Source organism: Nyctereutes procyonoides, unplaced genomic scaffold, assembly GCF_905146905.1.
Source record: "Nyctereutes procyonoides isolate TBG_1078 unplaced genomic scaffold, NYPRO_anot_genome, whole genome shotgun sequence".
Lineage (NCBI taxonomy): Eukaryota > Metazoa > Chordata > Mammalia > Carnivora > Canidae > Nyctereutes > Nyctereutes procyonoides.
The window spans coordinates 93483431-93508569 of NW_026575125.1; the positions used below are offsets into that span (position 1 = coordinate 93483431).

The 25139-nt window shown below is 35.1% G+C and overlaps 1 protein-coding gene across 7 annotated transcripts in view; it reads left to right on the forward strand.

Annotated features, from left to right (window-relative positions):
* STAG2 (stromal antigen 2) overlaps window positions 1-25139 on the forward strand; it is a 135185-nt gene that overhangs the window by 43790 nt on the left and 66256 nt on the right. For all 7 annotated transcript variants that reach the window (XM_055337790.1, XM_055337794.1, XM_055337791.1 and 4 more), the window contains 3 exons: window positions 11146-11289; window positions 14468-14546; window positions 19781-19945. In XM_055337790.1, the coding sequence (XP_055193765.1) occupies window positions 11246-11289; window positions 14468-14546; window positions 19781-19945 (288 nt within the window). In that variant the 5' untranslated portion in view covers window positions 11146-11245. The remainder of the gene's footprint in view (window positions 1-11145; window positions 11290-14467; window positions 14547-19780; window positions 19946-25139) is intronic.

Below are 25139 nucleotides of genomic sequence, written 5' to 3' on the forward strand. Positions count from 1 at the left end.
TAACAGTCATCCAATTTCCATAGGGTGTATTTTGACTTCTTTGTGTCATTTTAATTTTTTTTCTCTAAGATGTTATTTATTTGCACGAGTGGGGTGGAGGAGGGGGAGAGAGAAGAAGCAGGCTCCCTCCCTGCTGAGCAGGGAGCCCTCCATGGGGCTCTATTCCAGGACTCTGGGATCATGACCTGTGTGGAAGGCAGATGCTTAACTGAGCCACTGAGGTGGCCCTAAGATTTTCTTTTTTAAGATTTTATTTATTCTTGACACACACACACACACACACACACACACACACACACACACGCACAGAGAGAGAGAGAGAAGGAGAGAGAGAGAGGCAGAGACACAGGCAGAGGGAGAAGCAGGTTCCATGCAGGGAGCCTGACGTGGGACTTGATCTGGAACTTGTGGATAACACCCTGAGCCAAAGGCAGAGGCTCAACAACTGAGCCACCCAGGTGTCCCCGGCCCTAAGATTTTAAGTAATCTCTACACCCAGTGTGGGCCTCAAACTCCCTACCCCAAGACCAAGAGTTGCATGCTCCACTGACTGAGCCAACCAGGCACCCCAAGTGTCCTCTTTAACCTTATCCAGTGATAGTTTGTAATTTGCGGTGTAGAAGTCTTCCACCTCCTTTGGCTAGGTTTATTTCTAAGGTTTTTTTTTCTTTTGGTGCTATTGTAAATAGAATTATTTTCTTAGTTTTCTTTTTTGGATTGTTCATTGTTAGCATATAGAAGCACAGCTGATTTTTGTGTGTTGCGTGTTGACTTTGTATCCTGCAACTTGGCTGAATTTATTCGTTCTAATAGGTTTTTTTTTAGTGTGTGTGAATGTGAAATGTTTAGGGTGTTCTATGTACAAGATGTTATTACCTGCAAATAGGTAATTTTTCTTCTTTCTTTACAATAGTGGTTGTCTTTTATATATTTTTCTTGCTTTTAGTTGTTTTAGGTAGGGGTCCTAATACTATGTTGAATAGAAGTAGTGAGAGCAGGCATCCCTGCCTTATTTCTGATCTTAAAAGGGAAAGTTTCAGCCTTTTACCATTCAATATGGTACTAGTTGTGGGCTTTTCATAACTGCCTTTGTTATGTTGAGGTACTACTTTTTCCTTGTATTCCTACTTTGTTGAGTATTTTTGTCATGAAAAAGTGTTTTCTGTCATGAAAAATGCCTTTTCTGCATCAGTTGATGATTATGAAATATTTTGTCCTTCATTCTCTTAATATGGTGCATTGCAGTGATCGATTTTTGTGCATTGCACCAGCCTTGCATTCTGGAAATAAATACCACTTGGTCATGGTGTATATTTTTATTTATTTATTTATTATTTTATTTATTTATTTTTTAAAATTTTATTTATTTATGAGAGAGAGAGAGAGAGAGAGAGAGAGGAGAGAGAGAGAGAGAGAGAGGCAGGCACAGACACAGGCAGAGGGAGAAGCAGGCTCCATGCAGGGAGCCTGACCTGGGACTTGATCCCAGGTCTTCAGGATCACGCCCTGGGCCGAAGGCAGCGCTAAACCGCTGAGCCACCCGGGCTGCCCGGTCATGGTGTATAATACTTAAAATGTGCTATTGATTTTGGTTTGCTAGTATATTTTTGAGGATTTCTGTGTTGGTGTTCATCAGGGATATTTGAGGTTTTTCATAGTGTCTATCTGGCTTAAACTTAACTTTTAAAAAGTCATTTACATGTTTTAATTTTTAGGAAAGCTAAAGGTTAGAATTTAAATAAAGTTACAACATACATATGACCCTTCTGTCATTGTTATTGTGTAGAATTACCAAATGAAAAACCAACCTCTTAGATCTAAAATAAGAAATAGGGACGCTTAGGTGGCTCAGCGGTTGGGCGTCTGCCTTCAGCTCAGGACGTGGTCCCGGAGACCCAAGACCCAGGATTGAGTCTCAGTCAGGCTCCCTGCATGGAGCCTGCTTCTCCCTCTGCCTCAACCTCTCTGTCTCTCTCTGTCTCTCTGTCTCTCTCTCTCTCTCTGTGTCTGTCTCTCTCATGAATAAATAAATAAAATCTTTAACAAAAATAAAATAAGAAATGAAGAGTATCCATACTTCTTTATAAACTTCATTGTGAAAGCATATTGGATTTCCAAACTTCAATATGATTATAATTTAAGTCTATGAATTGTATACTCTGGATGTTTGTAGAAAAGGTTAGCAGTTTGTATCAAGTGGATGCTAATGCTATTTTAATAGGGTATTATCTAACCAGAAATCGAGGGGATCCCTGGGTGGCTCAGCGGTTTGGTGCCGGCCTTTGGCCCAGGGCATGATCCTGGAATCCCGGGATCGAGTCCCTTGTCGGGCTCCCAGCACGGAGCCTGCTTCTCCCTCTGCCTGTGTCTCTGCCTCTCTCTCTCTCTCTCTCTCTCTCTCTCTCTCTCTCTCTCTCTCTCTCTCTCATCAATCAATCTATCTTAAAAAAATATCTAACCAGAAATCGAGGGTACAAAAAAATTAAATATGTAGCATGTATGTTGTGTTTCATGTTCATACTAAAATGACAAAAAAATTTGTGCTTACTAGTAGTAACTGCAATTCTAAATTTTAGATTAGAATTTCCTATTATCCTTCATAAAGTGGTTTAGCTTGTTTACTCTTTGCTTTTATTAACTGAATTGTATCTTAGTTGTAATGGTATCTCTATCCTCCTGTGAATTAGTAATAAACGATATTTCATTTAGATACTTTTTGTAACCTTGAATAAATAAAATTTTGATGCAATCAGTCTGAGAATATGTGAAATAAAAATTTGGATTTCTCTTGAAATCCAGGTAAGATCAGCATGTTTTCATCTACTTTCCTATGAAATCTGTCTTGATATCTGTTACTGCTTGAAATCTGCCAGTGAGCCAGCAGTCCCCAATGTGAAGTGGGTTTGATGGTAATAATGGGTGGTGCTTATATCATCCTGTATACCATTTACAAGTGTTCACTCATGAATTTGGCTCATGGCTGTATATTTGATTTTCAGGTCTAGATATTCATTAATACCAGCTAATTGGGTCTCACCACTGAAATGTTGATAGCCACTACACCCAGTTGTAATTATCACTGTTTATATATGATGTCTTAACATACAGAAAGTTATGTCAGTGGGGACAAATACATTTTTAAAATTAGTGCAAAAAGCTGAATATGGTATTCTGGTATAAGTGATCATTGACAGTATTTTTCAAAATTATTCTTGATTTAGTTATTGACCTTGGCAGACTGATATAAGATTTTAAGGTGATAGTATATGATAAAACAAGTACTTTATCTCTTTATTTAGCTTGATATTTGATATTAATTTGTTTTGATATTTATAAAAATCAACTGAAGCTTGTTAGGGCAAACTGGGGTATCAACAGACTTGGAATTAGATACTTGATATATGTCCAGTATATCAGGTATGATATGATATCCAGTGTCTAGCAGAAGCCAGTGCCAGTATGGTAGACAGATGAGAGGAGGTTGTGGCATTCAGATTAGGGCAACTGGAGAGGCACAGAGAGACTGTTTTTAGAGTGGGTTTAGGGGCAGGAATCCAGTTCCTGGGATGGGATTGGTAGATAATTTATAGCAAGAACAAAGCAGGGTATTTATCCTGGGATGACTCAGACACAGGGTACAACTGAGTATAGGTTGAATAAGGCAGAAGCTTTTTCTTATCCCCCCTTCCCAACCACAACTAGTAGTACTCGTTTGTTGCCAAGTTCAGGAGTGGCATGCTGGATTTCCTACAGAAATCAGAACTGATGGTCGAGATCTGGGCCAAGCTGAGTATGTAGGTTGGGCCAGGTGATTCTGTGTTTAGAATTAGAGTCCTATTTGGAAAGTATTGGGAATGTGGGTAGACAAGGAAACGAGGAAGATTGCTGAGCACCTACTAACACATACTTAAAAATAGGAGGGGAACAGGTGGATGTTTCCAGTTCTGTCTGGCTTTAGTATCTGTGCCCCAGCTTGCTCCTTCCCTTCTTCCTGAGAGTAGAAATTGTTTCAGAAGTGTTGTGGCGTTAGTTGTGTTCAATTTGTCTATTTAGTTATTTGAGAAAGTCTTTTTGCTTTTGGTCTCCTGCCTGCCTTCTGTATATTATTTTTTAAAAGATTTTATTTTTTATTTATTCATGAGAGACAGAAAGGCAGAGACATAGAGGAAGAAGCAGGTTCCCTGCAAGGAATCTGATGCGGCACTCGATCCTAGAACACCGGGATCACGAACTGAGCCAAAGGCAGATGCTCAACTACTGAGCCACCCAGGTGTCCCTGTATATTATGTTTTAAGTTTGTAAGGGCAGATACTTGACCTGTCACTCAGAAAATGTAGACACTGTCATTAATTCTCTTAAGTATGTAGTTTTCTTCTAGTACCATTTCTACATTACCTTTTCCTGTGCTAGAGCACGTGCTACCATTAGAAATTCTTAAGGATCTGTCTAGGCTCATGGAAATGAAAATATATTTGCAAATGATATACATGGGTAGCTATGATATGAGTATACAATCAAGAAATGTTCTGGTTAAGGGCAGCTGGGTGGCTCAGTCCGTTGAATGTCTGACTCTTGATCTTTTTTGGCTCAGGTCTTGATTTCAGGGTTGCGAGTTCAAGCTTCCAGGGGCTTTAAAAAACATTTTTAAAAAAGACTTTATTTATTTATTTATTCATGAGAGAGAGAGAGAGAGAGAGAGGAGGCAGGCAGAGACACAGGGGGAGAAGCAGGCTCCCTGTGGGGAGCCTGATGTGGGACTCGATCCCAGGACCTGGGATCATGCCTTGGGCTGAAGGCAGACGCTCAACTGCTGAGCCACCCAGGCATCCCTAAAAAACATTTTGGTTGAAATTTTGTTACTGGTCTGTGTATACATGATCATTGCTTGATTTGTCATTCTTTTTACCTTGTCATCTCCTCGGAAGACTTATAGCAGAAATCGGGGAGATTAACACAGGGAGGAAAAATGCCTCTTTGAGCAAGGAGAAATCTTTTAAAAAAATTCATATTCATCATTAAAAGGGCAGTAGATTTTCTTCTTTTGAAGGTATGTATTTACATCTAACAATTTTTTGGTGAGCTTTTCATTTCTTGACCTATGTATTCAAAGTTGCCACCTATCATTTGATGTAAGAAATTATAATAACTTGCCTGTTTTGATTGAAATGTACTATTGCAGGAACTAAATTTACCTTTTAGCATTTCACAGTCTCAGCCTAAATGACAGACTTCTGTGCGTTGTCTTCTAAGTAGATAGGCCAGTAAAAGGATCATGCCTATGGGTCTTGTCAGGAGTTCATAAAAAATTTTTCTTCCCTGCTCAGCTTGAGTAGATAAACATGATAAAGATCGTTTTATTGGGGGTTCCTGGATGGCTCGGTTGGTAGAGCATGTGACTCTTGAACTCAGGGTCATGAGTTCGAGCTCCATGTTAGGTGTAGAGATTACTTTTTAAAAAAGATGATATTATGATAGAACGCAAGTTTTTGTAGATACTTTATGAGATTATGGACCTGACATATGAATAAATCTAGTTTTACCAGTAGAGATAGTTTTGTAATTCCTCAGGTAGTTGAAGTTTTAAAAGAGGACATTAAAAAATCCATTTCTACCCTTATAGTTTACTTTTTCCATACAAACAATAAAATTGTAAGTTAGGAATGCTGGGTGGCTCAGCGGTTGAGCCTCTGCCTTTGGCTCAGGGCATGATCCCAGAGTCCTGGGATCCAGTCCTGCATTGGGCCCCAGCGAGAGGTGCCTGCTTCTCCCTCTGCCTGTGTCTCTGCCTCTCTCCCTGTGTCTTTCATGAATAAATAAATAAAATCTTAAAAACATTTAAATTGTAAGTTAAAAAATGTAGAAATCACCTACATTGTCACCACCCTGATATGCTGTTACATTTGCTGCTGCTTTTTTGTTGTTGGTAATATTGCATCTTAATATTGGCCTTTGATGTATCAAACTTGATCCCTGTTGCCACTACAGTCATCGTAAATATTTTCCATGTATTAGTTTTATATTGCATTTTAAATTATCAGCTGGACATTTAGGTAGTTCCTACTTTAAAGTGTTTGTAGTATAGTAATGGTGGCATTTCAGAAAGTTAATATGTATTTCTTAGATGTGATTATCATAGAAGGATGTAATCCTTTTAGGAGGAGTGTTAAGATAATAGATTGGCATGTTTGTGCTAATTTTGCTGGCTGTTAGCAGCTGAATATTTCTTTCTTTTTTAAAAAAAATATTTATTTATTAATTTATTCCTGAGGCGGGGAGGTGGGCAGAGACACAGGCAGAGGGAGAAGCAGGCTCCATGCAGGGAGCCCGATGTGGGACTCGATCCCGGGTCTCCAGGGTCAGGCCCTGGGCTGAAGGCAGCGCTAAACCGCTGAGCCACCCGGGCTGCCCTCTTTTTTTTCTTTTTAAAAAATATTTTATTATCTGGGAGAAAGTGTGTGCGAGTGCCTGCACAACCAGGGGAAGGAGAGGGAGAAACAGACTCCCCACTGAGCAGGGAGCAGGCTCAATACCAGGAATCTGGAGATCATGACCTGAGCCAAAGGCACACAGTTAATCTACTGGCTACCCAGGTGCCCCAGCAGCTATTTCTTGCATTTTTAGGGATATAACACACCTAGCTACTTTAAGTGTTCTGCTTACTCCCCAATAATATGTGGATTCTGAGGGACCTTGTTAGTGTGGCTCTCTTTTGCACCTTTTTACTTTTTTGATACCACTTAGGATTGAATTAAAAGAACTTTGAAACAGTTACTGTTTTACCAAAAAATCAAAATTACTTTAAGATTTTTAAACAATATCCTAGAAAAACAGGTTTTTATGTATTTTTAATTTTTCAAGCAGGGTAATTTTAATGAATTTAAGTCATTTGAATATAAAGATGTGTAATTATATAATTTTTTTATACATTTGTGTTTATGCTACAGTAATTGGTGTCCAACATGTTTTCAGAAGTGAGAGAAGAAAACATTTTTATTATTGAATTAATTTAACATGGAATGTAAACTTTGAGTAATAGGCCATATTTATTATAGATGACTTGAAAAAGTTATGGTGATCAAGTTTTAGCTTTTAGATCTCTGTTTATATCAAAAACAGTGCTGCTGAGAGCATTTACTTGAATTTAATGTATAGAATTAAAAATATATGATCACTTGTTTTATTCATCCATCTGAAAGAGTTCTAGAGTTTTAGAGAACAAGCAGGGGGAGCAGCAGGCAGAGGGGAGGGAGAAGCAAGCTCCCCACTGAGCAGGGAGCCTGATGTGGATGGAGCTCAATCCCAGGACCCTAGTGAGCCAAGGTGCCACCCAGGTGCCCCTATAATAATCTATTTTTAATTCAGTAATTTATATGAATGTGTCAACAAACCTTTAATGGCAGTATACTGGACACTTAAACCTAAGGAAGTGGTTTTTAAAATATATTTAACGTATCTACAAGTGTGTTTGCTCAGTTTTCAGTGAGGAGAAACAGAAGCTAATTGCTGGATATATTTTTTTCTCAAAGGAACATAGTGATGAGAATTTAAAAGCAAATTTCATTTCTATGATTTATCTTTCAAAGTTTTTGGAATGTTAATTCTTTTTATAGTAGTTACAGAGAATTGGTATAAGTGATAAAAAAAAAAAAAATCTCCGTTTTTCCTTGACACTAGGTGAGAGCTCCACCTTGTGATCTTTGAGTATATTTTTCTAAAAAAATTAGTAAGCTACAGTAGGCCAGAAATGGTGTGGTGAGTTTGATTATTCAACTCATACTTTTATTTGAACATTACATATTATTATAGTTTTGGGTTTTCCAACTAAGGACAAATGGTATTAAGTATATTTAAAGACCTTGTTTGTAAGTTTTTTAATGTAAATCTTTGGGGGGAATCAAATTGTATTTATATACAGCTGTAGACATTTAAAATGAAAAGAAAAAATTCATAGTCCTTCCTGCAGATAAAGTTCTTAAAAAAACCTAATACTAATTTACCCATTGTTTCCCCTCCTTTGAAGTACAAAGCAACTTATATTTGGAGCTATGAAAAAATGTTTAGGTGGCAAATTGATTATTTAGACAATGATTAAAATAGTGAAAACTCAGATACAAGTAGTTTAGTATTTGTTTAATAATATTAGGTGGCAATAGAGATAGGTGCCTTCCTGTAGAAACATTTTCATGTTTATTGGTACAAGTAGTTCCGTAAGGGCAAGGGTCTCTCCTGTTTACCACTCTATGTGTGCCCCAGTGCCCAACACTGCGTTTGGCACATGGTAGATACTTTAATTGGTTGGATGGATTCTTAATATTTAAAAACTTCTTAAACACGTATTTAACTGGGATAAGGAGTTGGCCAGTTTAATAATTCTTCTAAATCTATTAGACCATGCTGGGATATCTCTTTGTAAAATAAAGACACCTTGTCTGGGAGACTTACATTTTTACAAATTCCATTTTTCTTTTGTGTTTACTTTGGTTTCTGATTACCAGATGCATGTTATATAGCCCTATATGCTGAACAAAATAATCTGACCTGGCAAAACTTGTACACTAGAAATTTGTGCTATTTAGAGGAATGTGGTAAGTGTATCACATAATACTTATTTTATTTGGCGTTCTCTGCTTTTCAGAGTTGATGCATTCTTTATATCCCATTGGAGAATATATTTATGAACTACTTAAAACTGTATATTTAAGGAATGCAGCAAGTTTGGTTTTATAAAATGCTTGGGGTGTGTGTAGAGGGCATTGCAGATAGGCAGCAAAACAAGCCCTTTATTTCCAACTTGCCATCCTGATCTCCTGACATGTTGGTTAGAGCTTTTTAGCTCCCCATACTCCTCTATACTTCTCCAGCTCCTTTGTAAAACACTGAATTGTTTTTTAAGAAGTTATTTATTTTTTTTAATGAGTTGGGATTTTAAGGAAGCTAGAGTGTTTCCTACATGTGATGGCAAGCTTCAGAACTCTGGTGTGCTTCTTAGATAATTCCTTAGGTTATAATAAGATTATAAACGGATTAACAATTAGTGGTTTTAGGGGAGAACAGTCTTGGGACCATGTTTTAGTGCAAGAAGATCATTCTAACAGTCATATATAAATAACAATTTTATGATATGAGTGGTTTTCAAAAAAAAAAAACAAACCTCAGTGGTGGTACAGACAATTCTTGATTATTCATGGCTTGATTTCTGGATTATTCATTCTTGTTTCTCCTATTACCTCATTATTTTGTTGTTCATAGTAGCTTAATTAGTGTGAGATAGGAAATGCAGTGTTTTGAATTTCTATTAATTGAATATTACTAGCCATTTATGATGTTTTTTAAGGATTTAAAATTAATGGGAAAAAATGAGGCGCCTTGCTGGTTCAGTTGGTAGAGCATGCGACTCCTGATCTTGGGGTTGTGAGTTTGAGCCCTACCTTGGGTGTAGAGATTACTTTTAAAAAATCTTAAAATTAATGGAAAGGTTGAATTGTCAGTTTCTTGTATAATGTCTTTATTGGAAGAGATTGGAAGTTAATCAGTATATAGTATTTTAACATTTATTATTAATTGAATATCTTTTGTCTTACTCCTTTTTCTTTAGGCAGCCATCAAGTACCAGATTACCATGGAAATATAACAAAATTATATAAGAAAGTTATACACAGGATTAAGAGCCTCAGACTCAGCCTATTTTCTCTTTTTTTGTTACATGTCATTTGGTTCTATATAATTCTCTCAGTTAGGAACTACATCTTTGACTTTCAAAACCAGAAATAATATCCCTCCTAAGGCCGAACTAAACTTATTTTGGTCACAAATGGTATTCATCTGTTGTCCATATGACGTTATTGGTATTTAAATTGATTGTAAGTTCCTTGAGGGAATAGATCAGAGGTACTATTTTTTCCCCTTCGCTGTTCAACACAGTGTGGTATTATTATGAAGTGGATATTTATTAATGAGGAAGACTTTGGGATGTAGGTTTCTTTTATTGTAGAAGAGCCTTTTTTTTTTTTTTAAGTAGGTTCTTTGCCCAAAGTGGTGCTTGAACTTATGACCCCAAGATCAAGAGTTGCATTGTTTTACGGACTGAGCAAGCCAGGTGCCCCTAGCTAACTCCTTTTAACTATACTGTACATCATTAGCAAAAAGCTGTAGAATTTTCAGGCATCTTGTATTATGGTTTAAACTTGTCATAAGGATTTTAGGACCAGTACAAGAGTCACATCCTATTCCTAGTTAGGGCATAGGTCTTCTTAAGCCAAAGTAGAGAATCATAACATTTTATTTTTATTAATTAAAATTGGAACATTTATTTATTTATTTATTTATTAAATTGGAACATTTATTGTGTGACTAATTGTTGAAATCCTTAAGATGAGCTGGATGTTGCAATAGCTGCCCTCTTAAATTTAGGTAGTGTTCTTCATGGAATCCATGCCCGAATCTGCATTAATACAATTTTTAGGTGCCTCATTTGGCCAGTCCCAGTGATATTTTTTCTCTTAGCCTTGGCATCTCAGTTATACTGTCTTTTCCGCTTGGCAAGTTAGCCACATTTGCCACATGTCGACTTCTGAATGTGGTAGGCCTTACAGCCATAGCTACTACACAACGTGTGTGTCTTACTGCAATGCTTTCCAGTGATTATGTCCCTCTTCATCATCTTGTTTCTGTGGCTAAGACCAAAGCGAGACTCATAACAAAATTTAAAAATAATTGTCTGTAATGTAAGCTTTTTCTGTTGTTACTGTTGTGGGACCACAGCAGTTTATAACGAATCCATTTCTAGAGAAGGCAGTCATGGTGTCTGGGTGGCTCAGTCAGTTAAACGTCTGATTCTTGATTTCCGGTTAGGTCATGATCTCAGGGTCCTGGGATCAAGCCCCTTATTGGGCTCCCTACTCAATGGGAGTCTGTTTGCCTCCTCCTCCCTCTGCCCCTTCCCCTGCTCAGGCACACATGTTCTCTTTCTCAAATAAATAAATAAATCATAAAAATAAAAGAAAAAGCAGTCAAATGCAAGGGAAAAAAAATCCTTATTTATTAAAGGACAGTAGCAGACCTTGGGAAATTTAGTTTTTGAGTATACATAGCCTTCCCAATATTTTTCATTTGTTTGTAATAAATATGGCATCCCTTCCCTTAAAGGAATTGTTTGTCTTAGAAGAAAGAAGCAAACCATTGTTTTACCCACGTAAATCTATGAATATATTTCTGACATTGGAGTGTTCCAGAAGATGATAAAGAAATGATAGCAGCTCCAGAAATACCAACTGATTTTAATCTACTACAGTAAGTATATTATGAAAAATTTTAAATACTTTTTCCACAAAATGGGAAATAGTTTAACTTCAGTTAAAATTACTTCTACAGAAGACCTAATAAATTATATATAACTTGAAACAGTTTATATCAGTGCTTATTGGTCTCTGTAATAGTAATTTCATGTATTTTTGTACTAAGTTTTAAATTTATTTTTTAATTTAGATATAGTACAATTATTTTGCTGTGCAGTTCTTTTTTTTTTAAAATTGCAGTTCTTTGAATCCATATTTGATTTTACAATAGCAACTGTTTTGAGGGCGTGCCATTAAATTCTTAAAGTTAGTAAGTATTCTTATTGGTAAGGAATATATATATATATATACCACATCGTAGTATTTAGCATGTAATGTTAGATTTCTGTTATAAAATCCACTGATAATATAGGCTTAACCAAATCTGGGAAGGTAGGACATGCTTTCCATATATTTTTTTCAGAAAGAAATTGCATGTTTAATGGCATGTTATTTAAATATTGCATATTTAAAGTGACTTCAACATAGATATTTTCTTTACTTTGGTCTTAAGAGCTACCTATACTCTTTATTCAACTTTTATTCTAATTACTCTTTAGTATTTGATGTAGGAAGAAATTTGAGCTGCTGTATGTAATAGTGGTTTTCCTTCTAAGCTGCAGTTTTCATGAGATGCCTCCGTGAAAAGGGAACCTTTAAACTGCCTTTGGATCCCTTTAACTTTACACACATATACACCATACTATATTTGCTGTTGGAATCTTGATATCACTTGATATGAAAATAGTTTTGATTGCTAAAAATTTGAAAACATCAGATAGATACCTTTGTACTAAAGGTAGCTGGTGTCTACTTTTGACTTTATAGATTTTCATTTTTAAAATAATTTTATTATCTTCAGTGCAGACTAATAACGTGGTCCACTGGGATATTGCTAGTATTTCAAAGTATGCTTTTTTAATGGGATTTTAACCCCATTATATAATGAATCTCTTTTAAGATTCTTGAGGAAAATTTGTGTTTGAGGCAGGATATGGGATAGTCTTAAGAAAAAAATAATTTTTGGTTGGACTTTTATGAACTTTCTTAAATATGTTAATTAAGATTGGAGACAATTAAGAATATTTGTATTATAAACTAGACTACTGACTATTACACTACCTCAAGTAATTAAGTCCTGAGATAGGATAACGGATAAGAGGGAATTGATGTTGTAGAGGTAGAATAGACAGTATTTGGTTGGGTATGTGAGATGGGGAGCATGGTAAAGAGAAAGGGGTAGAAGAGTCATATGATAGATGACTCATGAAATTTCAAGCCACTGAAAAGTTAACTTAGTATGCTCCATAAACTTACTAGCATGGGTTATTTTACTTAGGAAAGGTGGTGCTGGTGTTCTTTGGATTTTAAAGCAGAGGAAAACATTCGAGAAAGACAGATTTTCAAGAATAATTTCTCTGGTTGGGGATATTTTAGATTCCTATCCTGATTACTCACTTCAGCTTTCTTCATAAGGTTTTCCAGTTAGTAATCAAACCTCTAGTGGCTCATTCTTTTAGTTGGGATAGCCTGGAGATGAGGATTAAGAGCGTAATTGAGCCTGTGATTACTCTGTGGCCATTGGAATATTGCGGAGAGTAGTAATTGTTTGCAAACTTCTAGCAGGTACTGAGCTAAGAGAGCTGGTATCCCACAAATGTCTTGGGAGGAAAGAAGTATTACTTACATATACAGCAAGATACTTAAAAATTTTTTCTCTTTCTTGCTTTTTTTTTTTTTTTTGCAAGGCCATATAGGCATGTGGGAAGAATATTGATGACAACAATCTTCTTAAGATGTAACAGGCATGAGTTTCAGGGTTAATATTATGGTAGTCATTCAGCTTTTGGTGCATTTACTCTGGGAAATGGTATTTATTATAGTCCCTTTCCTCACAACTTCTAGGACACAGTTAGGATTGTCTCTATACATTGTTTAAATTACTTTGTAGGGTAAGTGCTATAAATGCTGTAAATAGTGATTTTTTTTTCCTTGCTAGCACCTTAACCATTAGTGTAGATAAAGTATTCCTACCTCAGAGCCTCTGGACAACTGGTTATTATGGCAGTAAAAGAGGAAATAGAAGAAATCTAGTTAGAGAAGACTAGCTTTAGAAAGAATAGCTTTGCATTTTGATTCCATTTGTTTTAAGCAAAACTGGTACTAAGATTACATATTTGAAGTGGTAAAACTTTTACCTTTTATGGGTGTGGCTCGATTCTAAAATCTATTATGACCCAAATTCCAAGTGTGCCTTGCCATAAGCATTTAAATGAGGGTATGTTACTACTATTAAGGTAGTTCAACCCATGTTTGCATATATAGGAAGCATTACACATGTGTATTTAAATTAGTCTTCTTCCTTATATGTAAGAAAATCCAGATTATATAAAACACTCCACCTATTCTAAACTAAGGGAGAATTTTTAGAATTACAGATTTACATCTTGGAGGATATTGAAGCAACTTTAGAGATTTCATTCTTTCTTGCAAATACATTGTTTATAGGTGAAAAGATTGAGGGGTTGTCACTTGTCTAGGGTCACACAGTTTCTTAGTACTAGACCCAGTTCTCCTGAATGTAGTTTACCACCTCTTTACTTCATAAAGGATTTTGATCAGTTAGCACTTCCCTATTGTATTTCAAATGATTTAGTTTGTAAAAATGTTTTATATATATCCTTTCAGAAATACATACTTTGTATAGTTATTCTTAGATTTACAAATATTTTTTGAGTGAGAGAGGATTGGTCAGAGGATCCTTTAATATTACTAAAAATTTCCTAATAAAGGTCATCCAGTTCCTAGTGTTAAAATGCAGTCTTATCTGAACTCCATAGTCTTGAATCAGAAAATGAAACTAGCCATTACAATAGAATACCGTAGTTCCTAGAGTTAAAAGATGTTTAGATATTTTTGTTTTAGTTTATTGTTTTGTAGTTGGTTATATAATTTTATGTTTGGTAATATGCTATGGTATGATGTTCTGGGAAAGCATCTTAATTATATTTAATGCTTATAAGGAGTTTTGTAAAGAGTTAACCAAGCCTTTCTTTTAGAAAATATGGCAAAAATTAGAAACTCCCTATATTTCTAAGGAAAGTTTTAAATAATTGCTTATCTTTCTGTCACAGGGAGTCAGAAACACATTTTTCTTCTGACACAGATTTTGAAGACATTGAAGGAAAAAATCAAAAGCAAGGCAAAGGAAAAGTATGTACAGAATATATGACTTTATTTTGGTTCTTAAGGTCATTTGTATACATATATGCATATACATATAAAATATATGTAGTTGTTTTAGTTTTGTTTCAGACATTATCTTTTAAAAGTGCCTTTTCCCCACTAGTAAGCCTTCTGAATACATATGGTTTCTTTGGCTTTTAGGTCAAATATCTTTTGATTATCTATTTCCAGTACTGTAAAGTTGAAATTAATAATACGTCATTGTTTTTTAAAAAAACTTTATTACATTTTAAATTTTTACTTCCAGTATAGTTGATATAGAGTATAATACTAGTTTTAGGTGTACAATATAGTGATTCAATAATTCTATACATTACTCAGTGCTCATTATGATAAGTATACTGTTGAATACCCTTCACTTATTTCACCCATTTCCCCCACCCCATAACCATCTGTTTATTTTCTGTAGTCTGTTCTCTTAAGAGTCTGTTTCTTGGTTTCTCTCTTTTTTCCTTTGTTAAATTCCACATGAGTGAAATCATATGGTATTTGTCTTTCTCTGACTTATTTTGTTTTTTGATTCTTTTTTCCATGAAAGTAATTTTATTTTATTTAAAAAAAATTTTTTTACTGGAGTTCAATTTGCCAACGTTTAGCATAACACACAGTGCTCATCCCACCAAGTGCTCCCCCTCAGTGCCTATCACCCAAGTCACCCCAACTCCCTGCCCATCTCCCCTTCTATTACCCCCTGTTAATTTCCAGTGAGGGTGAGTTATTTTGATTAACATTATACTCTGTAGCTTCATCCATGTTTTTGCAAATGGCAAGATTTCATTCTTTTTTTTTGTGGCTGAATAATTTTCCAATATATATATACTTTGCTGATGGACATTTACACTGCTTCCATAATTTGGCTATTGTAAATAGTGCTGCAGTAAACATAGGGGTGCATATATTCTTCCGAATTAGTGTTTTGGTATTCTTTGGGTCAATACCCACTAGTGCAATTTGTGGATCATAAGGTAGTTCTATTTTTAATGTTTTAAGGAACTTCCATACTGTTTTCCACTGTGGCTGCATCAGTTTGCATTCCCATCAACAGTGCATGAGGGTTCCTTTTCTACACATCCTCACTAACACTTGTTTCTATTTCTAATAGTTTATTTTGTAAAGCATAGTATGCTAAGCACAATGTGATATTCTGTTGGCTTTATTTTTTTTCCTATTGGCTTTATTCACACATGAGTAGTCAAATATAAAGCAAAGCAATCAATAAAACTTTTTATTCTAAAGCATCCTAAAAATGTAACCTATAACCAGTTTAAATCTAACAGGTTACAATTGACAAGAATTTTACTTTTTATAAGTAATGCCAAGGATAAAAACTAACAAAGTGAGGGGGCACCTGGCTGGCTCAGTCAGAAGAACATTTGACTCTTCACTTCTGGTTCATGAGTTTGAGTCTTACATTGGGTGTAGGGATCACTTAAATATAAAGAAAACTAAAAGAAGAAAAACTAACAAAGTGAGGTTCTGAGTAAATAGAGTGCAAATTTAGAATATGAGTGTGTAGCTTGAGGGCTCTGGATAACTTGGTGAATGGATGAATTATTTTGCTCTTTTGGAAAGTATATTTGATTCTGTGCATGTGTGTAAATACATTGTGCAAAAGATGACTTGTTTCTGTTCACCATTTTCTTTCCCAAAATGAAGTTTGGATTTAGATTTTCTTATGACACACTTATATTTTTTAAAATTTTATTTAAATAAACAAGTAGATAAAGAATAAATTATTTATTTAAAGAGAACATGAACAGGCCTAAGGGCAGAGAGAGGGAGAGAGAGAATCTCAAGCAGACTCCATGCTGAGCATGGAGCCAGCCCTACTTGGGGCTCGATCTCCTGACCCTGAGATCATGACCTAAGCTGAAATCAAGAGTCAGACACTTAACTGAGTCACCCAGGTGCCCTGACACATTTAAAAAATCTAAATAATACAAAAATGCACAATGAACAAAGTAAATTTCCCTGTAAACCTTTCACACAGAGGTAATGTATTCTTTAAACATTTTGATGAACATTCTTTTATGCGTATAACTGCTTATAAACATGCACACAGAATTTTATTTAAATGGATTCATACTATGCAAACTGTTTTCATTTGCTTTTAAAAGTCAGTAGTATGTTTTGTGCAGCTTTCCTATCAATGAATTTTTCTTGTCATTTCTAATGATGTTAGAGCATCCCATTTGATGTATGGAATATAATTTATTTAACTAGTACTTGGCATATATTTTTAGAGTTCACATAATCCATGTTTCATAATTTCAAATGCTTTTTTAGTCTCTTAAAAAGAAGTTTTGAAGCAGAAAAAGTGTAAATGAATAAAACGTTAACTCATGACTATCCAAAGATAGCCATAATTCTAGTGGGTAGTATATGGTTATTCATTAGAAAACTTTTTTTTTTTTTGGTTTTGCAACCATCTTGCAAAACTGAAATCTACTTTTGACTTTGTTTTTTTAAAAGATTTTATTTGTTTATTCATGAGAGACATGGAAAGAAAGGCAGAGACACAGGCAGAGGGAGAAGCAGGCTCCTCCCAGGGAGCCCGATGTGGGACTCAATCCCAGGACCAGGATCACACCCTGAGCCAAAGGCAGATGCTCAACTGCTGAGCCACCCAGGTGTCCCCTACTTTTGACTTTGATTTAATTTGCTGATTAGGACAAGATGCACAGTGGTATCTGAATAGAGAGCTCTCCAAAGTTTTTGTGCCACAGTTTATTATTTTTTTAAATTTTTTTTATTTTTGAAGATTTTATTTATTTATTCATGAGACACACACACACACAGAGGCAGAGGGAGAAGCACCCTCCATGCAGGGAGCCTGACGTGGGACTCAATCCCCGGCCTCCAGGATCAGGCCCTGGGCTGAAGGCGGCGCTAAACCGCTGAGCCACCGGAGTGCCCTGTGCCACAGTTTAGCTTTATATAGTCACTGCTATGAGTAAGGTGTTTAGGGCTCAGATTAACATATTATTATAGTGATAATAATAACTGCATTTTGACAGTATGCTATGTATGTTCCAACCACTGGGCTAATATATGTTATCTTATTTAAAATTTGAACCACCCAGAGGATTAGAAAACATCCTTATTTTATAGATAGGAAACTGGTCCAGAGAAGCTCAGTGGTTAAAGGATTTGAGCCCACATCTGTTAAAAGGTACTCTTAATCCACTGTATGTACTATGCTACCTCATAGTCTTTTTTTTTTTTAAGATTTTATTTATATGAGAGAGCAGAGGAGAGAGAGAGCGAGTGCGCATGTGTGTGAACTAGGGGCAAGGGCAGAGGGAGAGGGAGAAGCAGACACCCTGCTGAGTAGGGAGTCCCATGTGGGTCTCCATTCCAGGACCCTGGGATCATGATGATGTGAGCTGAAGGCAGATGCTGAACTGAGCCACCTAGGCACCTCTGTAGTCTTTCTTTTTCTTTTCTTTTTTTAAAGATTTTATTTATTTATTCATGAGAAAGACAGAGAGAGGCAGGCTCCTGTGGGGACCCTGATGTGGATCTCAATCCCAGGACCCTGGGATCACTATCTGAGTCAAAGGCAGATGCTCAACTACTGAGCTACCCAGGCACCCTATCCTATAGTCTTTCTTTAGAGATGTTTTTCATCCACAAGATTGTACCCAGGTTAGCATGTTGATTTCTTGTACATCCCTGTATTATGATTCCTTGCACGTTGTTTTTTTCTAGCATAGCATATTCATTGAGCCATTTTAATTATACTAGTTTTCCATACCAACAGGGAATATTGAAGCATATGATAGATAAATTGCAAATATATAGTTCCATTTAATTAACATTAACATTTTATTCTTTCCTAGTGTACTCTCTGTAGTTGATCTTTTCTTTCACCCTTATCTCTGAAATTCCTTTTGCTGGGGACAATAACCTTTCATTCTACAATTAGGAATTAATGACTTAGGTTCACAAAGACTGACTCTCATTAGCAAAATAATGTAAATCAACAAGTAATAGATTTCAGTTCTTAGGAGGGACTTTGAAGTAGTTGTTAAAAGAGTAGGGTGATTTTGGACTCTTGAGGAAGGAGGAAGGACCCTCCGTGGAACAAAGTATAGAAACGTACAGGCTGTCAGTAGAAATATGTTTGTAGACCTGGCGGTAGATCAGGGGTCTGCCAAACTACAGCCTGTTTTTATACTGCCTATGAGCTTAGAATGGTTTTTATATTTATAAAGGGTTGTAAAAATAAACAAAGAATATGTGACAGAGATGGAATGTGGTGGCCCGCAAAGCCTGAAATATTTACAGATATTTTACAGAAAGTTTGCCGATCCTTACTCTAGATCATAGAAATGTGTAGGTTGATAAGAGACCTGGAAATAATCTAATCTGTAAAGATTTAATACAACTCTATGACCTTTTAGAAATAAGGACTCTGAGTTAGGGAAGACTTGCTTTTCTATAACAAGGTATAAAGGCTATGGGAGGTATTTTATAACTGAGGCATGTAGGCAACCTTTTCACTGATTTATGAAGTCCCCACTACCCAATATTGACAATTTCCTTATTAAAGGGGCTTCATTTCCATAGTGTTCATTAACTGAATTTTCATGATAAGTGTTATCACCAGTTGTACAGAGAAACATGATTTTTAAAATTTGAATTTGCCTTCATTTATCCAGAATAAAAATGAGGTTGATATACCTATTCATACTTGTAAAAATTCCCTTGTCAGTGTACTGCAATAATTTATAAGACTAACATTAGATAGGATTTAAAAATTTGAACTAAGTTTGAGTTACGTATTTGATAAAGTGTTTTGCTATTCTTGATGCCCACTGCGGTCTGTACCTTAAAGAAGCAACCCTATGAGATAGGCACGGTTTTATCTTTACTTTACAAATTAGAAAATCTGAAGCACAGTATGGTTAAGTAACTTGCCTAACATCACTCAGCTAATAGGAATAAAAATTTGGACCATGAAGTCTGTCAGTTTGCAGTGTCACATGAGGTGGCTGATAGTATAAATGAAAAAGTTGATACCATAAAGAGGCTGTCTCAACCATATCGTTTTATTATGACATATGTGTATGGCACTCTTCTTTAGGTCAGGGTTAGGCATGTTATAATTATGTATCCTTTTAACTGCTTCAGCTGTATCTTCATTTTGAATTTTCAAGGATAATAATATAACTTAACTAACTTGTATTTTTATGCAGACTTGTAAAAAAGGCAAAAAGGGCCCAGGAGAAAAGGGCAAGGGTGGAAATGGAGGAGGAAAACCTCCTTCTGGTCCAAACCGAATGAATGGTCATCACCAACAGAATGGAGTTGAAAACATGATGTTGTTTGAAGTTGTTAAAATGGGCAAGAGTGCTATGCAGGTAATGTTTATTGTGTTCTTCCCAGTTTATTTGTACATTTTAAACTTCAGTGAGTTATATAAAATCCCTAAATCTTCTAATTGCATTAAAAAATTCTAACATTGCTTATTAGAAAACAACAAAATCATCAGAAACAAAGTCATCTGTCTGTTCAGATCATATGACCTTTTAAATTGTGTCTTGAATAATTTTCTACTGCATTATTTTCTTTTAATGGCATATAATAAAAAAATCATTTGCTCAAAAAATATGCTGATGTAAATTATGAGATTTCAATTTCCTCTGAATTTGTATGTCTGCCATTAAAATATGAAATCCTTGGCCCATATAGAATTCTTGGTTGAGTGACCTAATACAATCACTACCCACTTTATTGAATTGAGTTATGTTGATCACTATTGTCTGTTAAAGTTTATTACTTGTGCTATTTCTTAGGAAAAGAGTAAAAAATAAGAGTCATGTCCATGTCAAATCATCCTAATTTTGTTTCTTCTGCATAATTTTATGACAATAGAAGCATTTAGGCTTTACAATGGAGGCTAAACCCACATGGCTTTTAAAAAATTGGATAAACCCTATACTCAAAGAATATACATGCTCAATAAAGTTATTTTTTAATTTATAAAAGCTACAGGGAATTGATTTCAGAGAATTAATTTTAATCAAAAAAGGTACACATGGATGGTTTATGGAGAGCTAGCCATTTAAGCTTTCTGTTATTAAAGAGTAACACCTACAAATCTTGTTTATAAATATGGACTTACCTGAAAATGTATGGTTTTGTAAATAAATTTTAAGTATCAATTGGGACTGATGATAGCATTCTTACATGTAATATAAAAATTGTTAGTTGTTTTGAGCTATCCCCAGTTGTATAGAGGAATATGACTTTTAAAATTTGAATTTGCCTTCATTTATTCATGTATGGTTTGCTTTTTCTATAGTTGTCATGCGGGTATGGATTTTATTTATTTAATGTTTTAAATGATTATTTCATATATACATTTGATATTTTTAAAAACAATATCTCATTATATTGTAGTGCTATGGTTTAGTCATTACCTAATTTAAAAAAAGTTATCCCCTTCTCTCTAGTTCGCATTTGGGTTAATTTTATCAAAGGAATACATTATCTCAATTATATATAGCATTTCATTACTTTCCTTTTTATTTTTATGTAATACTTTTTTCTATAGTGTTTTATTGTAAGTTGTTAAATGCATTGGTCTTTTTTCCGGATGTCTTTCATTTTTGTTAACATCAGAAATTTCAACTTGTATCCACAGCTAATTAGGCTGTTCTATTTTTTTTCTAGTCTATGGGGTTTTTAACTTTTTGACTCATCAAGAAAATTTTAATATTAAAATGTTGAGGATTAAATTTTATATTTAATTTTTTTTGTTATTGGTATCTCCATGTTTAAAGAGTGAACATTTTCCTTATTTTTGTGTTTATTATGGTTTGTCATATATTAAGGTTGTATCTCTGCTTTTTTCTGTTTCTAAATGTGCTTTCACCCTTAAAGTGGGAGGTCCACAGTCTCTCTCCATTGATTTCCCTGAATCTACTCTCCACCTCCAGTTTGTTTTGTATACTCCCACTTGTGTTGGTAATACAAAATTAGATCAAGGAAGTTTCCTGTGTACAAGCTTCCAGCAGTTGTTCCTTATCTAAAAGTTCCAGCCCAGATTTCTTTTTTATGGTTTGCTTGTTATTCCCCAGCCACAGTATGTACCTCCACTCCCATACCTTTCTTTTTGTTTTTCCCTTTGCCTGGAATAGTCTTCTTTCCTTCTTTCCATGTCACATAAAATTGACTTAAGTCACATGTTACTCTTTTGAGTAGCATTCTTGGGCTCTTTCTCCCCTTGAATATGGGTGTTTCTTACTCTTCTTTTTATATTGTAGCACTTAATATAAATATATTAGCATATTGTATTATAGGTATGCATATGTCTTCTTGATTATTAATTTCTTGATCAGGGACTGTATATTATTCATTTTTTTGTATTCCAGGATATACCTATTTCAGTCATTATAGGTGAGAGTAAGTATAAGACTGGCTGTGGTTTTAAAGTAGTTCTTACATTTAAAAAAAGGGAGGGATCATGCATACATATGCCCCTAGTTTATTAGATAATACATATTGAATTTTATTGAATAAATTCTTAGCATATTATCTGATAATTAAAATTTTAAAATATTTTAACGAGTTACCTTAACGAGTATTTTTATTACATCAGCCTTGTATTCCCAGTAGAGATTCTATTTGATCTGTCTGAATAACTTTTTAATGTGATGTGATATTTTGGGGGTAAGATTTCATTAAATATTTTTGTATCTTTATTGATGAAATAGCCTTTCTTCCAGTTATCTATTGCTGTATAACAAATCACTCGAAGCTTAATGATATAAAGGAATGATCATTTTACTAGGCTTAATGATTATGTTGGTATAGAATTCAGACAGAACTAACCAGGTATGAAATTGTCTATGATGCCATCCATGATCGTTACAGCCTTACCTGAGACAGCTTTAATGCTCAGCAATTGCATAAACAGTTAAGATCTGTAATATCTGGAGGCACCTTTATTCATGTTTGGTACCTAGCCTGTACGGACTTGAAGGCTGGGTACAACTGGGACTGTTACCTGGAGTACCTGCAAATGGTTCTTGAATGTGGCTTGGGTTTCTTACGGTATGGCTTCTAGGTTTGAAGTTTGTCCTGAGCCAGGAGTGCCTAGTTTTTCTAGTGCTCCAAGAACCCAGTACAAAAGTTGAATGTTGTTCAATAACTTAATCTTGGAGGCATCATTTCTACTTCCTTCAGTCCTAGATAAGGTAATGTTAACCCCACTTCTTATTGAAGAGCATTGGCAGACATTTTGGGCCATCTTTTATTTTATTTTATTTTTTTTTAAAGATTTTATTTATTTGAGAGAGAGGACATGACAGGGGGGGAGGAAGATTGGGAGTGAGAGAAGTAGACTCCTGAGCAGGGATCCTGACATGGGGCTTGATGTGGGGCTCGATCCCAGGACCCTGGGGTCACAACCCGAGCTGGAGGCAGATGCTCAAGCTACTGAGCCACCCAGGTACCCCTGGGCCTTGTTTTAAAACTCTCACAGTCCCATAATATATTCTCTTAATATTTATTACCTGTATCATATTTGGGAATAATCTTAAACATGTCTCTTTTATAAATTGATTTAGTTTACATACATAAGCTATTGTAAAATAGAGAAAAGGACTGAAATCTAGAAGTTAGGTAAAATTTTAGAAGATCTCCAGTCAATGTCTTTGAACCAGGTAATTTTTAGATAATATTTCCTTTTTATTTTCTTTAATTTGTAATATTATCCTTTCTCTACATCAAATTTTACATAATTTGTTCATTTTATAACCACATTTCATATTTATTGGTACATAACTTAAAAATTTTTTCCTCCTGATGATACTTAAAGATGTATTTATTTATTAGAGAATGTGTGTGTGCACACTGAAACTTAGGGGAAGGGCAGAGAAAAGAATCTTGAGCAGACTCCCCTGAGTGTGGAGCCCAACTCAGGGCTTCATCTTACAACCCTGAGAGACCCTGACCCTGAGATTGTGGCCTGAAGTGAAATCGAGTCAGATGCTCAACCAACGGAGCCATTCTGATACCCCTATCATCCTAATTTTTAAAACTTGGTTCATTTAAAAATAGTTTTCATCTGCTTTATGGTTTCCTCTTCGAGCCCCCAAAGAATAACTTGTTGCTTTTTATTTTTTTAGCTGTTTTACTTTAAAAAAATACTATGTTGAAACACTCCACATAACACAAAATTCACCCTTTTTTTAAAAAAAATTCACCCTTTCAAAATGTAAATTCAGTGGTGTTTTAGTATAACATAGAGTTGTGTAGCCATCACCACAGTCTAATTTTAAAACTTTTTTAATACCCCAGAAGGAAACATTGTGCTAAGATTCTTAGCAGTCACTTTCTTTTCACCTGTCCCGGGTCTAGGCAACCACTAATGTACTTTTTATAAATTTGCCTTTTCTGGACATTTCATATATATGATTTGTTCAATATGTGGTCCTTTTTGAATGGTTTCTTTGACTTAACATAATGTTTTCAAGGCTCATCTATTTTGTGGTATGATAACTTCATTCTTTTTTATTGCCAAATAATACTCCATCTTGTTTATCCATTCATCTTGATGCACACATTTGGTTGGTTTCCACTTTTTGGCTATGTGAATAATACTGTTATATGTATTCTTGTACAAGTTTTAGTTTGGTCATAAGTCTTCATTTCTCTTGAGTAATATATACCTCGGAGTTGAGTTGCTGGATCATATGGTAACTGTTTACTTTTTGACAAGCTGCCAAACTTTTTCCAAAGTGGCAGCACCATTTTGTGTTGTTACCATCAGTGTTTTAGCATTCGATTTCTCATATCTTTGCCAACATTTGTTACTGTCTGTAATTTTGATTAAAGCCACCCTAGTTGGTGTGAAGTGGTACCTTATTTTAATTTTGAATGCCATTTCCTTGGTAGTCAGTTACATTGAGCATCTTTTGATGAGCTAATGGCCATTTGTATATCTTATATATATAGAGAGAGCTATTTTCATAATCTTCATCTATATTTTTAATTAGATTACTTGGCTTTTAAAAACTAATGAATTGTAAGAGTTCTTTATATAGGCATACCTCAGGGGTATTGTCGGTTGGGTTCCAGATCACTGCAGTAAAGCAAATACCACAATAAAGCAAGTCAGATGAATTTTTTTTGTATCCCAGTGCCTATAAAAGTTATGTCTATACTATACTATAATCTGTTAAATATGCAACAGCATTATGTCCAAAGTGTATCTATCTTAATTAACAAGTACTTCATTGCTAAACAATTCTAACCATTATCTGAGCTTTCATTGAGTTCTAATCTTTTTGCTGGTAGAAGATCTTGCCTCAGTGTTGATGGCTACTGACTGATCGAGTGTTTGCTGAAGGTTTGGGTGGCCATGGCAGTTTCTTGGAATAAGACAACAATGAAGTTTGCCACATTGATAGACTTCCTTTCACAAATAATTTCTTTGTAGTATGTGATACTGTTTGATTGCATTTTACCCACAGTAGAACTTTTTTCAGAATTGAGGTTAGTCTTCTCAAACCCTGCTGCTACTTTATTAAACATCTAAGCCGATGT